Here is a 22,155-nt window from a genome sequence, read left to right as displayed (position 1 = left end):
TGAGCCCAGCAAGAGCCCTTTCTTTGTTTTGGTTTGGGCTTTTCTGCTCTGTTAGCTCCTTTAGCTCTGTTAGCATTGTAAGTTCACCCAAGTGTTGACTTCCCTGCTAAAATAAGTTGGTTCCCCACAGCCAACAGAACCCTGCGTGTGAGAGCAGTTCTGCTTCAGGCATAGCTTCAAAACCAAGTCAAGTAAAAACACATCCAGATCCAGGCGAGCTGCTATGGCTTGTAAACACAGATGAGACTCAGCACAATGAAAGCTCTTCTTCACGTGGATAAATACTTTATCACTAATGGATATAAAATTTAGTCTCAATGCTACTCATAAGACGTCTGATGGAGAGCTGAGGTCATAATGTCACATTAAAGCTGATTTTTTTAACATATTTCATGGTCTTCTTTTTTTCAGTTGTCTTTTTCTATGAAAAAAGTAACAGGACCACAAATCAGGATACACAACTTACACAAATGTTTTACTCATCTGCTATTAAACACATAAGCTTGGGTAAAGAATGTAACACAATGGGACTGACATGCATTATAATTTCAACGCAGGTATACAACATGATAACTGCCACGTCTACAAATAAATACTAATCCTAAAATGTAATTACCCCACTAGTTTCAATTATACTTTGACATCGTTGCCAACTATACAAAGGGCACATTATGTTACATCCCATTTCAGGTCAAAATCAGATAAGGAAGCTTTAATTTACAGCAGTAATTGCATCAGACGCATCCAGCTATACTGTAGATTACAGAAAATAATTGGTCCTCCATGCCCTTCCAGGCTACAATCTTCGAAATTACTTTTTAAAAGGTTTAAAGTAATTGCACTTTTTATTGGCTCTGCATTTTCTTCTTTCTGATGCAATTCTTAAGCTCCTTGAATATCCATTTGTAATACTGATTCCTGTGCCCGACTACTAAACAGTAAATATCTTCAGTACAGGTCCTGCTGCAACAACCTTGAGGCCAAACAAGGAAAACCATTTGCAAAAATATCCGCTTATCATTTCTTTAAGATATGCACACGACACAGTGCCATTCATTCAGCCCAGGTATTGATCAACACACACACCCTGTTAACATGCTCCGGTGGTCTGTCAAATTTCTGTGGAAATGTATTTACATTAAGAAAGCTAACGAGCCCAATAAACTATTGATTGCCTGGTAAATTTCCTTTTAACATCATTTAAGAATAACGCACGCACGCACGCGCACGCGCACGCGCACGCGCACACGCACACACACACACTTCATTGTCCGTACCCCCTAGAGATGGGTCTGGTTTTCATTTACCTTCACTTATCTTCTTCCATAAGCCTACGTCTTCTTTTGAGAGGTGCCTGGACTGTCAGAGGAAAACACGCCCACAGATGCTTTATATCTAACCATACACTCTGGAGTGAGTGTTCGTACAACAGTTGAATCATAACTTTCAGATCTAAGAATATGGCCTTTTACACCTGCCCTTTATTAAGGACTATGATTTATTAGTGTCAGGCTTTATAGGGATATATGCCAGAGACAGTACAGGTTGAAAATACTGTATATCCAAAGGTTAGTCAAACTTATCTGGAGGACAGAATAAAGGTCAATACTAAAATGACAAACAATTTTCGTTTTGTGTCCACCACAGTGGATTTCCAGGTTGTGAAAATTTTTCTGTTTGAATGAGGGATTACTCGGAACATTTAAAGGTGTGCTCATTTTCAATTTTCATTCCAGATTAAATGGTAGCTAATGTGGAAAACTGCCCATTTGTTGACAGTCTCTTATCGATGATCGACTGTTGTGCTCGTTGCCCAATTTAACCTATTTGTAAGCATTGCCACATTCATAAAGCTCAATCATGCCATTGGAGAATACTGCACAGACGTGGTAAGAATAACACTCAAATGGCGGCACCCAAATCCAGAATGTTTTGGCTTCATTTTTGTACAACAGGAGGAAGTGGAGATGCATCGTCCATTTTCATATAAAATCTATAGTTACACTTGACACTTGCCTGAAGAGCAACAGCCTCTCAGATGTACTTGTGGCCAAGCAAAGAGACTCACGACTGTTGCTTTGCCACAAGTCTGTTTAGCCACTAATCCTGGCCAATCCAGTTCCAAGGCAACACTAATTATAAAAACACATCTTTCAGAAAAATCTGTAGAAATACAGGTAGGGTCAGTTTAGAGAATGAATTGCATTATTAACCTCAACGGTCAGAAATAAAAGTACTTTGTCATCGTTAAGGTTCTTATGTGAAATCTGTATCATTATCATCATCGGAAATGGCTCATTTGTAATTATCACGTAAAATGCCATTTTCACAAGTGCTGTGATCTCCTTCAGTGACAATAATTCTTCCATCGCAGGTAGAGGCCACAATCTTTGACCCGTGTCATCTCATGAGGACACATGTCATCTCAAGAGGACACATTATTGTCATTTTCATCCCTCTCACTGTGTCCGGAAGATCTCAGCTGACATCATTACCAGAGAGCTGATGATCAGGCTCACATCGTGTAGGGGAGGATTCATCGGCTGCAGGTTTCCACTCTAATTATTGGCCAAATTAACTGAGAGATGGATCATGCTTTCAGCTGAGCTACCACATAAGAAGTCTAATTAGATCATTTGCATGACCCAGAGGAACTATAACGTGGGGGATAAAGGTAGAAAATGACTCATAGAAATGGAACTCATTCTCAGATTAGTGTTGACTGATTGATTTTATGACACCATTTGCAAATGTTGGTAAAAACCCATCAACTAATTTAAAAAAATACTTTATATCTTTATTGCTCATTGTAAAACAAACTGTAAAACAGGTTTTGTTTGAGCATCTGATCTACTGACGTGTATTTAAATGGTTTGATTAATTCAAATCTATCAAATATATTTTTTACTTGTCTATTCCAGGGCTGTAAAGGGAATATAGACTATAAGCCAATTGTATTAGATTATTAAAGATATAACAATTGAAAATTATGCAGCAACAATTTTTCATTTTCTCTAATTTGAAAATATTCTCTCTTTGCCTTGTGATAATAGGGTTTTGAAGAAGTCACCACTGCGGCCACTCCTACAGTTTAATTGACACCTTTTAATATTTCCTGACATTAAATCTATTAATTAATGAAGTTATTGGCAGAATAATGTCAATAATGCAAATAGCTGTTACTGGAAATATTATTCCCATAACTCACCAGACTGAGGTCACTGGTGACAAATTAAAATGCTTCACTCCCCTTAATGTACCCAACAGTCCTCAGTGAGTGAGTGGGGCAGAAAAACTCTTTTTAGTTGTGGCTTTAAGAATACCACATGTGGCTGTTCATGTAAGAGAAAGAGAGAGAGAGAGAATTGTGAAGATACCAGTTCCCTATTTTAATCTCATTCCAGCCCAGTATGACATCAGTTTCCATTTAAAATGAGCTGGAACTTGATTTATTTTTGGTTTAGTAAAGAAATGAAATCTTAAGTGAATAATAGATCTGAGAGCACAGAGGTACGCAGTATGACGACCTGAAACTACAACATGTATTCTCACCAACTTCAACCACCTTGATGTGTGAAACTGGGCAGCAACTTCCACCCATTTCCTGTTACTGAAACCGATTGTGTCACTATTCACAGACAAAGACTTTTGCTCTCGAAAAAGAAACCCTGCTCGCAAATGGGAGCCAACATGAAAGTTGACAGTTAACGGTTACATTATAAAGGATAATAAATGTTTTAAAGAGATTATATCCTAAAACAGACCTCTCTTTAAAAAGTAATCATTACAGATTATAAGTTATAATGGGTTTAGCAATACATTTTAAACCAATGGTTCCTGTCAAAAATATTTTAAAGAAGCACTTCCACATTCTGAGACAGCTGCTTTCATGAACATTCTTAGTGTTTTACAGATTGACAGTTAATTTGGGACTACTTTGGTTCACTCTGGTCAAGACAAATATCCAAGAGGCTTTTAAAAAATTATTTAAAAGCACGCATCTATTCCATATCCTGCCATCTCTGTCGTGTGTAATATCTCTAGAAATATGCTTTAAGACCTGTCACTGACACTTTCATCCAATCAGTGATCAGAAAACCGGTTGTCCTTGCACACAGTCAATAGCAGACTATCAAATCAGTTTGCTATTTCACTGCCTTTCTATAGACTGTGGGGGGCCGAAAACTGCAATTATCTAGTCGGCCCATCATCCAACCTTGACAGAAACAAGAGAAATCTATACAGCTCCCTAATGAGCACTGAGCACCGCTGCTGCCATTTGATTAGGGACTTAATTGTGATAATAATGAACAAATACACCCAGTGCTGGCTGAAATGGTTTTGTAAGCATTCAGCTAATTAATGGCCATTTGCCCGCTGATGCCGTTGAAGGGGAAAATCACTAAGGAGGCACATTTTCCTCTCAACACACAGAAAGATAGACAGCACGGTGTTAACCATGAAAACGGTCTGGTGAGCTTTCCATATAAAAGCTGTTGTCTTCACTCTGGGGGAAAATTTGATCCTGGCCAACAAAGGCTGCTACATAAAAGATGATGTTGTCTTCCAGGGAGCTGCCTAAATTGTAGGTCATAGGCTTGATGGCATTATTCAGCCGTCTTGAAAGTATGGCCGAAACCATGTCACAACACGATAACAACAATGCAGGCAGGCCAATCAGCAGCGACAGCACCGGCCAGCTCACACCGGCTCTCTAGTGATGCAGAGGAGGGAATAATTGGCAAAGCATTGGCAGTAAATATTCCTGAGGCCACACATTGCCAAGAAGCAGGGAGGAGGAAAATAAAAGAAGACAGACAAGAAGGAGGAATAACAAAGTCAGTGACGACAATTTATTAAAAAAAAATAATTCCAACGAGGACCCAACAAAAAGTGAAGAGGAAAAGGAGAGGGAAGACATATGGGGACGATCAGGTCTCCTGGCCCACTAACGTGTTGCAGATACCCTGTGAACACAGCCACGCATGTTGTTTCTGACCAATTAGGCAGGCATAAAGGCAGGAGGCTGGAACTCAGCTGGGGGCTCAGAGAGTCTGCTGGTTACATCTAGGCCAGTCTCTCTCTGCTCACTCCACTTCTTCCTATTTCTGCCTGAGCAGCGAGGCCAAAGAGAGGAGGCTGAGGGTAGATGGGAGGGACGATTTCATTTGGCACCTAGCAAGGGATGTCAAGCAGAGCCTGCAGCAAACGAGGCCACCCCTGGACCTTTCATCTTTCATCATGCACTTTCTTCATCTGTAGCAAACGCACCCACAAAGTCACACATAGGAACACGCACGAACACTCATTACAGACTGCATGAAACATGCGAAAACTGGATTTGGCTCAAAGTGGCTGTGCCATTTTCTGAAAGTGTTGCAGGATGCTGGAGGTCCACGTGCATTCATAGAAGAACAATCAGCTGGCTGCTTATCCCATGGAAATGAGCAGATAATGTCAGCAAGAGCAGTGGAAGCGAGTAGATAATAGTGTGAAAAGAATGACTGTTTATTTGTATCTATTAGCAATGATAACAACAATGATTAGAGAGAGTTAAGATAAACACAGAGAGAGACTATGTAGGTTTTTGGGTGAATCTGGATGTATCGAAGTCAATATACAGGTTAGGAACACCCTGAAATTTGTAAGGACCCAGTCAGGAGTGAATCTGTGTGTTTTCCAATAATCGCAAGCCTTCAGAAGCCATGGTTTAAGAGGTATAAACACAATGACCCCATTATGTCAGCACTGCCGTTAACTCAAGATAAATGGGCTTCAATGGAACTTACTGCAACATCACAGCAATGGAAAGAGGGACACAGTGTTAAGGATATTTTTGAGAGTCTGGGTGATGAAACCTGAGAGCAGCGTTGATCTACTTTCAAGGGGGAAAAAAACAAACAAAAACAAAAAAACAGACGACTGCTGCCATACAGAGTCGCCCAATCATAGCTCTTGGCGCTCGTCTATTTGACATGGAGGTCAAAATGTGGACAATTTCTGGTCCAGGACATGACACTCTGCTTTTACTGGGAAGTGACGCAAAACCCCGGAGGCTACAGTAAACAGAGACGGGAGTCGGGGGTGGGCTTGGACAAATAGAGCAAACAAATAGGCTGGTGAGGCCTCTGCAAATATGGAAGTGAAAACTGGATTTTTATTATGTAAGAAGGAAAAACATCTGCAAACCGTCTGTAAAGAAAAGCTAAGGAAAATATATATTGTTCACATGCACCAACTCCCCGCCCACACACACACACAACCAGTAACCCTAATGTTGTTAAATTCTGGGCAAACAGTAGAAACGTACTGGCCTCTCAAGGAAGTAAGGCATTTTATTTATTCAAGATGTGATCCACCACTGACCCACTCAAACACACACACACATAACACACACATAACACAAATAGTCACAGAAAAAGCCCAGACCTAAATAAACAGATATGCCTCTTCAAAGCGGCCAGCGTGCATTGCATGGCTATCTACAAAGACTGCACTTGCACAAGAGGTATGTCGACAGACCGACACACACCTTCTGAGAAGCATGCCTCAACAGAGAGACTCACCCTGAAGTTAGTGGCTCTACCACAAAGAGAATGGGGGGGTGGAGAAAACTGCACTGAAGGCAAGAAAGATATTAGCTAACATCTCCCCCTTTTTACCTCATATCCTCCCCCTTTTCCTCTCTCCATTAAAATCTCTAACTTCTTGCAGTGATTGCCTGGGGGGGGAAAGACCTGGTGTTATAAAGCTTAATCAGCTTTTTATCACCCACTGAAAAACAAGCTTCTCTGCTGGGCCGTGATGTGTTTGCCTGACATTTCTCTGTCTCAGTGTTATTGTGCAGAGCACGAGATTTCCTGGATGCAGCTGCTTTGGCCTTTCGGGTCATCGTTCAGCCTGGGGTCCAGCCCTGACTGTCCTACATTGTTTTTAATTGTGTCCATGCAGGCCAGGGGCTGTGGGCTGACTTCAGGGGACAGAAAGACAAGAGTTAGCTATAAACGAAGGAAATCAATACTGTCCTTTTCTAGCAAGCAAGCTTTGCATTGGGCAACACCACCTCAGAGTGTAGTCATTGAGCTTGTTCAGATGTTTAACTGTTAACCAGTACACTGAGCTTCCATCCATCCATACTTAAGTTTTAACTTTAAAAACCGCCATCCACACAAGAATGTTAGCTCTGTATCAGGAATAATCCCTGTCCATATTAACACATATCAGCTGACTATTCATGTACACAGGGCATAAACAGGAAGCAGATTGTATACTCTGTAGTTGGTTGCTTATACAGAAAATGAGAAACAGCAATAGTGAAAAACAAAAAGAGGGATTTCTTTTTTTTGAACCAACAAAGTGGTGGAACTGTAACTGAGAATAAAAAAAATGTAATAAATGAGGAAGTGAATGCAGGGGCAGTTCCAAACATCTCTGTTTTTACCCATCTATACTCAATCGCACACAACAGACATAACAATGAGGGTGATGCGATAAACATTTCAGCCAAACGTTGCACATTGTGGTGGGAGCAAAGATACAGCAGTTTGCCAGTGTAGGCAGCAAGGTGAAGTCTGCTAACAATTAAAATTGTTCTAAATCTGCACTGCAAATATTTTAATAGTAGGGTGGAGCACAGTGTTTGTTAGCCCTTAAGTAAAAAGACAATGCTGTTTGATGAAAACAAACTTTACCATGCATACATTAAAAAAAACTGTATTTTAACTCATCACTCTAAAAAGCATTGAGCATGAGCTGTAATACAGTGTGTGGGTTTCATAACTCAAGGTCTCTTCTAAAAACTCGCAATTATTCAGCGCAGGTTTATTTGTTTTCATTTTGGAGTGTCCTGGTTTTATCACACTGCTGTTACTAGTGAGCTGAAAAACAAAAATCTCTTGCTCTTTTATCAGGATGAGACAGTGGGTTCACTTTACCTTAAGTAACACATATCACGCAAGTGTATGTGGTAATCAATGCTTAAAACATGTACCTTGCAGGGGGTATAGCATATCTATCTTTGCTGCCAGCTGTAGCAGTTAACAGTTCATTGGTTAAGGAAACTAAGAACTGCAACGAATTAATATTTGCATGAAAACAGGTTGCTCAGTAAACCTTAATATACCCACAATGAAATTAGTTTAACTGTAACTCACAGTATTATATACATTTTTATCATCCTGTACTTTTTCAAAACACACTAAGTTTCCCTTTTAGATGAACCACCAAGTATTAAATGCAATGACATTTTACTATGTCATATACACATTTTAGTTTTCTGGCTTCTAAACAGAAACCTTTACTGGGGGCTTCACTGCAATGCTCCGTTTATTATTAAAGGCAACATAAAGTCCAATAATACTCCTGGATAATATCAGTACAGTAATGAGTTAATAGAAAGCAACAAATTGTCTATTGCTTTCAGAGAATAACCCACTGGGTCAATGTGATTCAGACAAATGAGTTACAAAAGAAATTTGAGGATAGTGAGAACTGTATTTACAGTAGTGTAATGAGTTGGAAAGCTCAACCCTAACCTCCACTCATTATTATTAGCTGCTCATAATGTTAACAACCTGGGAAGTTGCTCTACTATTGTAATTACATTCACCATCCGAAACTATGCCAACAACGGCCATATAACAAGAGCACTTAAACGTCTAAGAAATTGGATCAAGGGGTCAGTTTCTCCTTGTGTGGCAGATAATATCGGCCTCAGCTGCAATTATCTTGCACAATATATCGATATCAAGCAGCTCCGACAACTGACTCCCCCACATAAACAGACCAAAAGACAACTATGGGCTCACATTCCAAACACCAGCCGCTGACATTTGCACAGCTTCCACAGAGAGGGAAAACACAAATGTTCCTCTGCTCCGTGGGGCCACTAGCCCTTTTCTCAAGACTTTGTTCATCTTCCGCTTCTTTCTTCTTGCTCAGCAGCCGGCCATTTTCCCAGCCCAGACTGAAGGTTGTTTGGCACACCTGATTCGTAGTGGGAGACAGCAGGGGAATGAGGGGTGGAGGAAGGTCATGGTGCTCAGAGGCAGCCAGAAGGCGCCGGCTTAACGGCAGCATTTTATTCACACAGACACCGAGCTCACTGGTCATTACCGCTATAAGGGGCTTTCAGGATCAGCTACAAGCTCACCTATTTTGGGGGTTTGTTAGGTTTTACCTCTGTGTCTGTTTTTGTGCAACGTGACAGAACAATTATTGTTGTATGTGTGAATTAGTTCCTTTCCAGTTTTGTCATACTCCTGACACTGTAAAATAAATACTTTATAATATAGCTTCTACCTTTACATCCGGATCAGAAGTACTTCATTTACATTCAATAGTGCAGTGAGACACCATTGTTTTTAACTGGACAACATTGCAGATGATCGTGGTTGCAGGTTTTTTAAGTAAACCTGACCTTTGACTTTGCTAATAAATTTGCCTACATTGGTCAAAAATGAAAATAACTCAAAACTAAAAGTGAAAAAATGCAAAGAACTAGGGGATTTTTAAGATTATGTTTTCTGTTGAAACCTAAAAGTAGTCTACTGAATTTTGGCTAAATGTCCCTTCAGCTGTTTGGTTAGAAAATAAAAGAGATGAGTGTATTCAGAGAGTGAAGAAACTGAAACTAAATGATGGTGGTTTAAGCAAATTTCCCTTATGACTCCACATAATGGATTTTTTGTTATAGTTTCATTGACTTTATGGATTGAACACAAATCTGACCGGTGCAGATTTGTGGGGTGATAATAAACATAATTGCACGTCTTTTCTAGATTGTTTAATCATATGAGCAGAAATTTGATATGTCTGTGAAAGACTCATATCTGCCCATTTTTATTGGCCAACTGAAATCAGTTGGGCACTCGATTAAAAACAGTTTTGTTGTTCAAATAACATGAAGGGTTATTAAGATGATGCTTACTATTCTGAACTCCACAAAAACACACAGCAGTTGGAACAGATGTACCTCATTTGATTGTTGTCTACACAGTGATGCAGGTGGGCTTGTAGCTGGATGGATAAACACAGCGGCAACACTTCCAACCGAAACTGTCAAACTCCACATTCCATCCCCATGAAGCAAGTGCACACAAACGGACAGCTCTCAAACACACAAGCGGGACAAAGAAGCCCTGAGGACTTGAATTGCTCCACTGGAGGAGGCTCTGCCACGAGAGGCTGCAGCGTGTCTGTCCTCTCACTGCAGTTATTCGCTGTCGGCTGCATCTCCCCCTTGTGCTCACCTTCTCCCCACGTGAATGCATCATATGCTAGAGGCCACACATTATACTGTATTTTCCAATTGCCTCAAGCAAGGCCCTTCATTTGACTGCACCGGCAGATCTGTGTTAAACACTCAGCAGATTAGAGAGAAAGCAAATCTCAGGTTTTATACAAACTGTCTTTTAATGCTCGCTCCTCGTTTGATGTATGTGATGCTGTAGAGACCAACAGAGGAGAGAAAGAGATGGAGGCTATAGTCTGTGAATGAGCGTCCGCCCTTTGAATGCTATAGAGCTCCCATCATTCTCTGATGTCCCCTATGCTCCGCCATTGAATTTGTTTGGATGTGCTTCTTCTGCACTCCAGCCTTCCAGTATTTTATTTCTTGTTATTCTAAGTTCCAACCTTACTTAAGAAAATGTGCACGCAGAACCAGACACTATCCTGTTGCTACAGGTGCATATTTTTCTGGTGTTGTCAACGCAATCCAGCCTCTCATGCTGGAGCCAATGAGGCAGTAACATAGCATCACAGGCGACCCAGTGAGCCACAACATCACAGAATTACAAAAAAGGAAGATGTTTGAAAATGATCATCTTCGCTCTGCTGGGGACATTTGGAGGAGAATGAACTATTTCCACTAGAAGGGAGCTGCAGGATTAGGTAAACAGCATTTGTTGGCATCCTGGGGGCCCTAGCTAGTGGTAGGCTGCCTTCAAACATTTGCCTTGTGTGATCAAGCAGTCATTGTCCCTTGTTTCACCCTCTCTTGGCACTGGGGGCACACACAGAGGAAGAAGGTGGGGAGTCTGCTTTCTAGTTGCTGGCATTTGTGAAAAACGATGCCCATTCATAGTTTGGGCATTGAGGCCGTCTGTGGGCTGAGCCAGACTCCTTCTGTTGGCTTCGGGAGGGGATCCCCTCATTCTACATTCCCTTACAGCTGAATAAAAACACTGCTTTTATAGAGCAGCTCGGTCTTTACACCACAACTCAAGCTGAAAGTGTGATAACTAAAAATTCAGCCCTGCATTATATTTAACGCTTCATAGGAATACACATCAAACACATCACGTTTTTAAAAACTGTTTTATTGTGTCTCAATGACTCTTTGGTTTAACGTCTATAAATGTGGACAAAGCGCAGGCTCGCAATGTGTCAGTGTGTGCTGGCAGCATGAAATGTGAGCCTCCAGGAAAAAAAGGAGAAGTCGTCTGGAACTCTGCCAGCAGGCTAGAGACAGCGGGAACTGTAGCAACAACAATAGGATACGGACACGAACCCAGCAGCATGCGATGCATGTAAGCAGGGACTGTCTGTTCTCTAACGCCTTAATAAAGAGCTTCATTCAAGGACACGCAATTAATATTCTGCAACGATAATTAGGCTAAAGAGGGCGTGTTGGAAAAATAACCGATGATTATGACCGCAGGGTAAGAACTTTGCCAAGCTCAGCTTAACAGACCAGCCAAGCAACTGACATTCACTTGAAAGCGCATCAACGGGAGAAGCTATGAGTCACTGAGAGCTCAGTGCACGAGGGCAAATAACCCTGTCCGTCCTCTGACGCCTCAGTTATCATGGAGCACTTCACCTCTAGGTATGGAAGGCATGTGAGCAGCGTGAGAGGATGACAGCAGGCTTGAAGTGAGAGTGACAGCAGGACTTATCCCTGTCACATGCCAAGGATGAAACCCATCTGCACACACTGCCCAATGGCTTCCCCGGCTTCACTCCCACGCTTTTTCCTCACCCCTCCTCCTCCTCACCAGCCTCGAGTGGGTACAGATGTGTGAGCCACAGACGCTCCCACTCTGGAGCCCTTATTGGACCCACAGGGCTCAACACAGGCTGGCAGACAGCTTGAAGAGCTCCTGGCCAAAGGAGTACACAGTCACATCTTTTGCAGGCGATTGTGTGGAGGAGATGGTGCGACAGCTAAATCCAGGACATTTTATCATTCACACTGACGTGATGGGAAGTGTTTCGTAACGGCAGACATAAACAAAAAATACTTGAAGATGATAATTTATTTCACTTTTCTGATTTGATTCATATACACAACAAAGTAAGATTATATTTGGAAAACACAGACTATCCTGCTAAAGACAGTAAACATGCCTTACCGCTTCCCGTGAAGAGATTATTAAAAGTCTCACATTTTTTCCCTCCCAACACTTTGACACAGACTGTTAGAAACCCAACAGGAATTCCTCGACCAAAAAAGGCAAAGGCACCGGGTAAATTTAGACGACTTGATATGATCGAAAGGGATTTATTTTGTCTGTTTGACAGCAGCTTGGCAAACAACTGGCCCGCTGCTTCTATAGAGACACTGTGGGTACTGTCAGACAAAAACTTCAACAGTAATAAAGCTTCTTTCAAGTGTGCATCCCAAGGTTTATTTATATCTGAATTTGACAGACAACTATTCAACTGTCATGTTAACATTTTGAGAACATGATTCATTTACAAAAGATTGAAACATATTTAATCAATGTGCATCGAAAAGCCACAGAAACAAGATTGTCATTGTGGGGATGGTAGACTAATGTCTGATCAGATGATTAGATCAATGTGATAGATTCGATATTTCTCATCTTGCACATATATCACTTGTCCTGGATTCACCCCACAGAAAACATTGTTCCCATTTTTCAATTCTTACTTCCCTTGTAATTCCACAGAACAAATAACGCTACTTCATGTCACCTGACCACATCCAGAAGAAACGTTTAACTACCATGTACTTCCCTGCAGGTTCATATCTTTGGTATAGCTTTAATGATATTACTCATAGCAACTGTCCTGGAATCAACCCAAACACTGTTCCTGATTTCTCTCTCCATTATCAGTCAGTACTCCCCCTGTGATTCTGTAAGACCTATGAGGCTACATCTGTCCCCCTCCAGCAGAACCATGAAACTGCCATGATCCCCCTGCAGGGTCACCATTCCTCTCTGATCAGATGATTTAAACAATGTAATTGATTAGATATAATTTAACATCTTGCAGAGATTGTCCTGGAATCACCTCACAAAAACTTAGTTCCTGATTTTATTCACTTTAAACTCCATCTCAACTTCCCTTGTTATTCGACACAAACCATAAAGCTACTACATGTCAACTGGGACCCCCCCCCCCCCCTCCTGGAGAAATAGAAAACTGTCATGATCATGCCGTGGGCCACTATCTCATCTTTAGCCCTCAAATAAGCTGATTCGATCTATGTGAGGTGATGTCTGTCCTAGATTCACCTCCCGAATTAAACCTTGTTCATTGTACCAATCTCTAATTCCCTTATAATTCCACACAACCATGTCCTCTGCCCCTCTCCTGCAGAAAACATAAAACTGCCATGAGCTCCCTGCAGGGTCACCATCTCACCCTTATTATCACTAAGATGTTTTGATAAATGTGAATGCTCAGATATCTATCATCAGAATCAGTTTCTATTTCTCAATCTAAACTTCACGTGCGACTCCACACACCCAGTGAGGCTGTCATCTATCCCCTCTATGCAGAAACTTGAAACTGTTATGATCGAGTTCATGCAGGGACACCATCTCACCCTTGCCTCTCTGGTCTTATGATTTGATCAATATAATCTATAAGGTATGAATCATATTGTAAAACCTATAAGTGTCGATGGAATCCCCCAAAAAACTAAGTTTCTGTTTCTCAATCTGAACTTCACATTTGATTCCACGCTCCCAGTGAGGCTGTCATCTACCCCCTCTCCAGGCAGAAACTTTAAACGCTCATGCTCGTGTCATGCAGGGTCGTCCTTACCTCTTTGACTTTCACCCGGCGCTCCTCGGTCTTGGGGTCGCTCGGCTTGCCGCCATCCCTCCCCAGCGGAGGTTTGAGCAGACACCTCGTGTACTTCTTGTAACTGAAAGTATCCGAGCCGGCACCGCGGTCAGGGGAGGTCACTCTCTCCGAGGCGGACTGCGTCCTCGACCGGGACAGAGTCAGATCCTCCTGCGCCCTGTCCCCGGCCAGCCGCTCCTCCGTGGCCTCGTGAGAGACGGGCGGTTTGCGGATCAGGCTCTTCAGCTTGGTGCTGGTCTCCCCCTTGGCAGAGGTCACACCCCGCGGGTGCTCCGGCTCCTTACCGGCTCTCTTCAGGTGCTCCCGGGCATCGTTCTCGGACCCGGAGCCGACGGTGACCGGCTGCGTCTCTGTCTTGGACAGGAAGATGCGTTTTAGCCGGACTGAGTCTGGCAGAAAGAAAAGGGCCCCGAAGCAGAGAGTTACCAAACCCGAGAGAAAGAGCAGAAAGACGAATTTCTGGGACAGGCGCAGACCCATGCCCGATGCCGACACACCGGGCAACTTTCGGAAAACCATTGAAAACTTTTTCTTGGAGACGTTTCCTTGCAGAGTTTCTCAGCACAGGGTTTCGACAGAGTCCGCTCTGTGGCGAGCAGCCGATCTGCTGCCTCCAAACATAAAAACACACCGTGTATATGCGGGATTTTAAACACACCCCCGTGACACTTGCAGAGCAGCATAAACAGCCCGAGCTGTCTTTATCTCGCTATCGACAGGATGTGCATGAGGGTAGGGCCCTGCCTACATGTGCAATAACACCTACACCTCTGTGAGGGGTTTCATCTACACAACACAACCACTGACACCAGCAGACTGCAGGGTTTTTAAACAGCACTAATCATAAAAACAGCACAGGGCTCCGGGGGCTGGCAGATAAATGGCACTGGAGCACTGAGCTGTATATTCAAGAATAACAGGATTACCGGAGCATGCGCCTCTGCGAAGAAATAAATGCACTTTTATGAGGGATAATCACGCGTCTCGCAGTCTGTCAGGCCCGTGAACAAAGTTGTGTCTCGATGCATTATTTCCCCAACGTGCAAACCGTCAATAACACGCTGCCCTACGGTGCAAAAACCTCAAGCGTGCAGCATCTCTTTCCTTGTCTCCGGTTGTAAGCTGCTGCTGCTGCCGCCGACCCACGTTGCTGCATCATAAGCCCCTGAAATCCCATTTAAAAACCCATAAAGAAACCATAGCACGCCGTTTTGTTTGCATCTATGCGGGGCAGCTGGTGGACGGAAACGCGTGGATCTTCATGTCGCCTCCGCCTGTCAACACGCGCTCCTCCCGGTGCAGCCTCCCGAGCTTCCCCCCCTCTCCGCTGGCGTCAACACGCCGGGCGAAGCGGATCGGTGGATGGCATGGAAGACGGCAGGTTTTGTCCCGTGTGAAGTTATCCTATCAGCCCGATCCAAAATCCGGAGAATAAACAAGATCCACCAGTTTCCAACAAAGACTGACACACCACCACCACCACCACCGCCGCTGCTTCAGCTGCTGTCGCCGCGTCGTCGCTCCGGTGCCCGGGCTCCCTCCTTGCCGTGCCTCGCTCTCTCCCTCTCGGCTGCGCACTTGTGTCGCTACGCCGCTTGCGTAAAATAGGCGAGAGGAGAGGGGCTGGAAATGTAACATATAGTGCAGGCAGAGATAGGAGGAGGAGGAGGAAGGAAGAAGGAGGAGGAGGAGGAGGAGGAGGAGGAGGAGGATGAGGAGGAGACGAGACGGTCCGCCGCTCCACAATCCGGTGGGCTGGTCGGATTTCGTGCTGGATATTCACGGGGGCTTATGAAAACACAGTTAAGCCGTTTGAGCCGCTCGGACAAAAGGCGAAGAGAGGTCTGATGGAGCCTCACGTTGGGAAAACCTCCACAGAGAGAGAGAGAGAGGGGGAGAGGAGTGTGTGCAATCCCGCAAAAGCCTCCACAAGAGGGGGGTGTATCCGCTACAGTCCCCGGGAATTAAATTAGCCAAATTAGCCCGTACACCGGGATATGAAGTGTCATTATCCGCCGCTGCTGGGCAGAAATGGCTGCCCAGCTTGCCGCTGTCCATGAGGGAAACCACGGAGACAAGCCCGCCTGATGAAGAGCGACATTTATTCATTTAATTGAATCTTTAATTCACGTTATTTTGTGATAAACCTGTTTCTAGCTGCCTGGTTAGCACACAGCTAGCTCCCCTCGCGTAGCCGCCGTTTTTATGCCCAGGTGAGTTCGTCACTGACGTAAAGAAACAGGAAACAGAAGTTTGAAGAGCTCAGTAAATCTTTTAAAAAAACACTCACTGCTGGTGTGAAGACTTTTCTCTGTTCACTAAAGACTCTGCTGTCGAACAGGAAACAAACCAACAGCTGGAGTCCAGAAGTTTGTACGTTAACAAAGTTTACTTCCTGTTAGCATGAACCTAATCGGTACCCGGAAGTGACGCATCTCGTTGATTGGAAATCAAAGTCATCAAAAAGCTTGGGTTCATTTTAAAGTTATTGTTCTGTTATTGATCATATTTGGATATTTTATTTATTTTTCTTATACTCGATGATATTTGTTTTTGTTGTTTGATACTTGTTTTAATTGATATGTAATTTGATGTTGAATTTGTTATCGTCCAATCGTTCATCTGTAGACACTTCAAGCACATTTAAATTGCTTTATATTTTCATATTCATATTCTTCATTGTTTATGGTATTCTCCATTACATTTGGGTCAAACGTTCCTAAGCAATCTGGAAAGCGAGTGTTTTGTCGAATGATGTCAAAACATGGGTTTTCAAACAACGTCAGAATACTGCTTTACTTTAAGCTGACTTTATTTTCATTTGGCTCATCAGGCCTGTGTATTTCCATGTTATCTAAAGCTCCATCTGTTTCCCCAGAGATGGCAAAGTGACATCAAAAATCATAATAATAATTTAATCCAGTTTTGGTCAAAATGTGGGACTTACACAAGCAGAACGAATAAACCTATACTGACTAATAATTGGGTCCATTTATCAGCCTTTTCTGCGGCTTTCAGCCATATCATAGGGGCTTTATCAGGGGATGGAGTCTCCTCTGTTGTCATGGAGACAGAACTGTTGGCATGTAAGCTTGGTAACCATTCAGATTTAGCTCCATGACTGAGCAAACTCCATCTGCTGATGAAGACTGTGTGATGCGGTTAAAATCTATTATTCTCAAACTAATAATTCTGAGTGTTGAGTGAACTTCTGTGCCTAATTTACAAGTTTAAATTGGCTGAAATTCAACACTTTGAATCGTGCTTCGAGTTTCAACCGACGTACGGGCAGTTTATAAAAGTGTGTTTACATAATGTTGACACAAGCAAGATAGCAGCTAAACTGTAAACACCGAGTTTTCCCAGGGTTGAATAAGACAGATGGGCCTGTGAGTTGGCCATTACTGAAGAGCCCGCGCAGCACTATTCAACTAATGTGTCTGAGAGCAGGAACGAGAAAACAAATGTATGATCGGTTTCAGTATTGGACTTTAATTGCAAGTCACCCCCCCTCCCACAACTGGACTCCTCACCGATGGGCCTCCGCAGGTGCGTGGAGATCCTGTTGTCATCATGTTGCCTCATATTATCCTCAGAATCAATGTATTCAGCGGAGATCATCAGCAGTCCTGACAATGTGTGTGACATCTGATGAAACACACGTCGTCCTCTCTCCCTCCTCCCGTGTCCCCCTCTGTCGTTGGAACATTTCAGTATAACTGGATGGTCTTCTTCCTACAATTTCAACATTTCCGATGAAACCCTCTGAGTAAAAAGTACTTTTTAATATTTGACGCATGAAACTCCTTGGGCTCTTCTCTTTTTTGTCATTGTCAGTTGCGTTCGGTGGGATGAGCTAATGCTACGGTAATTTGTATTGGATTTGACCCCACATTTCCGCTGCTAAGCCGTCTCCCTCTGCAGCCCTAATTGAGTCAGAGTGGTTGTCTGTACTTTACAGAACAGAGGGGGGAGACGAGAAGACAGAATTGTTGAATTAGCCTTTTTTTATTTTGTGATCCAAGAGCGTTTCCTCTGAGAGTAGGTAAATCTGTGAAGCATGTTGTGGGTTTCATCTCAGACAAAAGGACAGTGTGTAGTCAGAGAGTGTGGCTGTGTGACGGCTCAGTGTCTGTGTAGAATTACTCTGGAACACTGTGTTTTTCATTACGCTTGCGTACCATAAAATACACTTTTTAGGTTCCATCTGATGCGTTTGAATACAACTCTCCTGAAGTTATGAAGAAACTTTTGACACTGTTGCAGACGCCTGCTGTTATGAGTCTGTCACAGTTTTCCAACATCAACACTTTTTAAGCATTTTGTTTACAGAAGTAGTTCCAGTATTCAGACCCTGTGATGTGATTATTACAAATTTGGAGGAGTAAAAACTTCTCTGTATATAATGTGGTCATGTACAACATCCACTGTAACTGAGACCTCAACAATAAACAGAATTACATTTTTACTTTTCCAACTATGTCAAAAACTGTAATCAGAATTGATGGCCGAGCTGTTGCTTTATATTGTACAGGTGTTTGTAATAAAGTGGCCAGTGTGTGTGTGTGTGTGTGTGTGTGTTGCACAGCCTCAGAAAATACCATTTATCTGGATATTATAGAGAAATTTTATTTTATGGATTATTCATAGGTTGAATATATAATCTGCTGATTCCAACAAAATAAAATACCAACCGCTGCCTTTTTTAAAACAACTTAATAGACACATCGAGTCAGTATTTCTGGAAAGGACAAGTTATACATGAGTCCAGTCGGGGAGCTTGCATGAAACTGCATCAGCCAGTGACAGCCCAGTTTATCACCAGGATGGATGAGTAAGGCGATGCAGTCTCACCACTACCGTCAGGCAGGGGTGAAATCACAGCGCTGACGTTCCTCACTGAAAATAAATGGTTTATTCAGATAAATGGCTCCAACAAAAGGCCATTTCTTTTATCATCTGCATTCGCTCCCAACACCACAGAAAACAACTGCTGCCGCTGTCCGGGATGCACTTTATGATTTCACAGCAGAAATGTCATCCGCTGTGACTGTTGGCTCTTCATCATGCAGCACAGACACACACACAAACACACACACTGCATCCATAACATAACGGTGTCTTTATTACCTCTGCCATTTAAAATGAAGTTTTCATCTGCGTTTGTTTGTTAGTTAGCAGGATTATGAAACTACAGGATGGATTTCACTTTCTGTAACATCATGTGATTTGATTTGGTTTCTCAGATAAGTGTGTGTGAGTCTTGAGGGTTGGTATCAATGAGTGTGAGCAATTTTATCCGTCCATCCATATATCCTTTTTTTGAGGGTGGTACCCTGAACAGTCAGTCCATCACAGGGGCCAACATACAGAGATCAATTTAGAGTTTCCATCTAACCCAACTCCATCCTTTATGTATTTGGACTGGGTGAGGAAACACGGGGGAGAACGTGCAAACTCCACACAGAGAGATTCCTGTTTCACTAGGTCTTGAACCGGGAACTTTCTTAAGCGTTAACCACCACCGCAATTCAAAGCAGAGCCAAATGAAAATGTAGATCCAGTTGTGATTTGGGCCGTGAACCTGTAACGTTGTAACTAACACCAATATGTTGCTGAGAAACACAATGTGGCCTCAGCTCTTAGGTTTTAATCTCAGGGGACTGTTGGGCCCATGTGCTCTGCTGAGTGCCATTCCAGTTCTTTCATGTACAAACACAGTTTCTAAGCATGGGAGGGGATTCTGCTGCTGCATGTGAAGTTATTTAGATGTGACTGATAAGGATGCAGCCCTCAGTTGTTTAACTTTGTTATCAGACTGACTCACAGATAATCGGTTTGGGAAGTAAATCCACAAACAGAATACAAGAGGGAACAGAAGCAATGATTTCCTCCTGTCTTTTCTAATCTTAATTGGCATTGATAGTGATCAGAGGAGAGATGTTCTGGAAGAAAACATCTTGCTGCACAAGACAAGGTCAGTGTATTTAAAATATAAACACTAATTAAGATTTGTCAAACATTCGCATATTGATCACTAACATTTCTCATATCTCTAAACCAGCAACATTCTCTGCAGAGGCTCACGCACTGTAATACGTCTTATGAGATCCAGAACCATTTCTCCTCTTCAATTCAACAATTCGATTCTGTCCCGACCCGCACTGATGTTTTATTCATCAAACGAGATGCCAATGAAAAAGTCCATCTTTGTGTTCTGCTCATTCCAATGCATCAAACAGCCGGCAGAGATGTATTGGCCCATGTCAGCGTGTCCGGATTAATAATGTCGCAAAGCCCACTTGTTTAGTTTCTTTTAGCCCCGCCGCTGAGCATCGAGCTGGGTGCTTGATCTCGAGCCGTAAATATCGGGCTCACAGCTTTTTGGGATAAGGTTGTGACCCTGTTGCACGATGCCGGGACACACACAGGGACCCCACTGTAACCCTCCATGAACTCTGGGTCACCTGACAGGATGTGGCAGCAGCAGCCGAATACTGATGAGTCTGGATCCCCTCGTCTTATCGGCTGATTTGTTGAAACTGTGTGTAAAAGTACACCAGTGTAAAAAAAAGTCTAATTTGGGGTGGCTGTGGTTCAGGAGGTCGAGAGGGTGGTCAACTAACTAAAAGGACAGTGGTTCGATTCCAATCTCCCACATTTTGCGTGCCAAAGTGTCTTTGGGCAAGATACTGAACCCCTATAGAGCAGTGCACTCCTGATAACAGACCTTCTGCAGGATCAATGAATCCCAAACCCTGAACCTAGTGAGGTTAGCTGGTTCCTACTGGTCTACATATGTATGTGACAGATGATGTGTTGATAAGAGGCCTGATATCAGTTAAATTCAATATAAGTATCTATAAATTATGCAGCAAAAATCCCAAACATTTCCACCGCTGTATGTTCACGTCTTTGTTTATTATGTGTATATTTCTTTTGATGAACACTGATCTGAACTGGCAGGTTTTCCCTCGTCCCTCAACATAAATAGAATAAAGCTCAGATGCGCCATCAGTGCAAATAGTATCAGCGGAACAAGATGCAGCATTTATTGCTCTGCTGCAGATATATTTGTCTGTTCTGTTTATAGATGAGACAAACAGCAAATCTGCTCTTTGTGTGTGTGTGTGTGTGTGTGTGTGTGTGTGTGTGTGTGTGTGTGTGGCCTTCATGTGACCCATCTCCGCCAGACTCACCATCAAAGACATTTCTTGTCGTGCAAACAAAATATTTTCAAAGCACATTTGCAGAGGCTGAGAATCAGAGTGTTCATCTGTGAGGCTCATTGTTGCAGATGGAGTTTTTCTGTCATTGGTAAAACACAACAATTCTCCAAACATTGAATGAAATAACAAACACACCATTAAGTTGATGAAATGGAGCCACAGAAAATCGGACTCCCTCCCCCATGCTGTAATTAAAGGTGCCAGTTTGTTTCCAGTGGAATTAAAAGTGAGACAGAAGAAGCTTGTTCTTCGATGCTTTGACTTGTAAGGGAGCTCTGTGGCTGCACACTGCCACCTGCTGGTTCATTTCTATATTGCAAGCAGGGCCCTGAGACCTCACCTTCTCATCTTTCAGCCTCTGTCCCCATCATTAACACTGAATATGTTTTATATTCATGACGCACGTGCATCTCTATGAGACTGCAACAAACCGTCCATCAGAAAATAACAACAACACCCTGCGTTCGTCCATTTATTCAGCGGTGACTGAGGGTCGCCATGATTTAATATTCAAAACAAACAGCATCATTATACGTAAAGGGCAGCCACTCCAAACAATCAGCAGCAAATAAACAGGAGAGCTCTTATGCAAACACGACCAATTTAACCAGCTCCACAGTGATGGCAGTTTAGATGACAGACAAATGAGACAGTGATGTAATTACAGCTCAAATAAAAGTGAGTGAACGCTAATGAAAAGCTTTCAGGCTTATTTCACACTGCACCACACTGCACAGAGGAAGGACAGTGAATGTTTGGGTTGGATTCATGTTTCTGTCTTTATTCAAACAGAAACAGAACCTGTGAGGTCAGAGTCACTTCCAGCGTGAACTGGATTTGTTATAGTGTGTTCAATTAGCAG

The 22,155-nt window shown here is 42.8% G+C and overlaps 1 protein-coding gene across 2 annotated transcripts in view; it reads right to left on the bottom strand.

The window, feature by feature from the left end:
- LOC109633480 (mannosyl-oligosaccharide 1,2-alpha-mannosidase IA) overlaps positions 1–15,728 on the bottom strand; it is a 160,124-nt gene extending 144,396 nt beyond the window's left edge. Inside the window, exon 1 of one of the 2 annotated variants that reach the window (XM_020093373.2) lies at positions 14,023–15,728. In XM_020093373.2, coding sequence (XP_019948932.2) covers positions 14,023–14,583 — 561 coding nt within the window. In that variant the 5' untranslated portion in view covers positions 14,584–15,728. The remainder of the gene's footprint in view (positions 1–14,022) is intronic. The other variant, XM_069537109.1, reaches the window with a different exon arrangement.
- Positions 15,729–22,155: the final 6,427 nt, after the last annotated feature.

Source organism: Paralichthys olivaceus, chromosome 13, assembly GCF_024713975.1.
Source record: "Paralichthys olivaceus isolate ysfri-2021 chromosome 13, ASM2471397v2, whole genome shotgun sequence".
Taxonomy (NCBI): domain Eukaryota; kingdom Metazoa; phylum Chordata; class Actinopteri; order Pleuronectiformes; family Paralichthyidae; genus Paralichthys; species Paralichthys olivaceus.
Note: the sequence above shows the minus strand (reverse complement) of the source record. Positions and strands in the feature narration are given on the sequence as shown.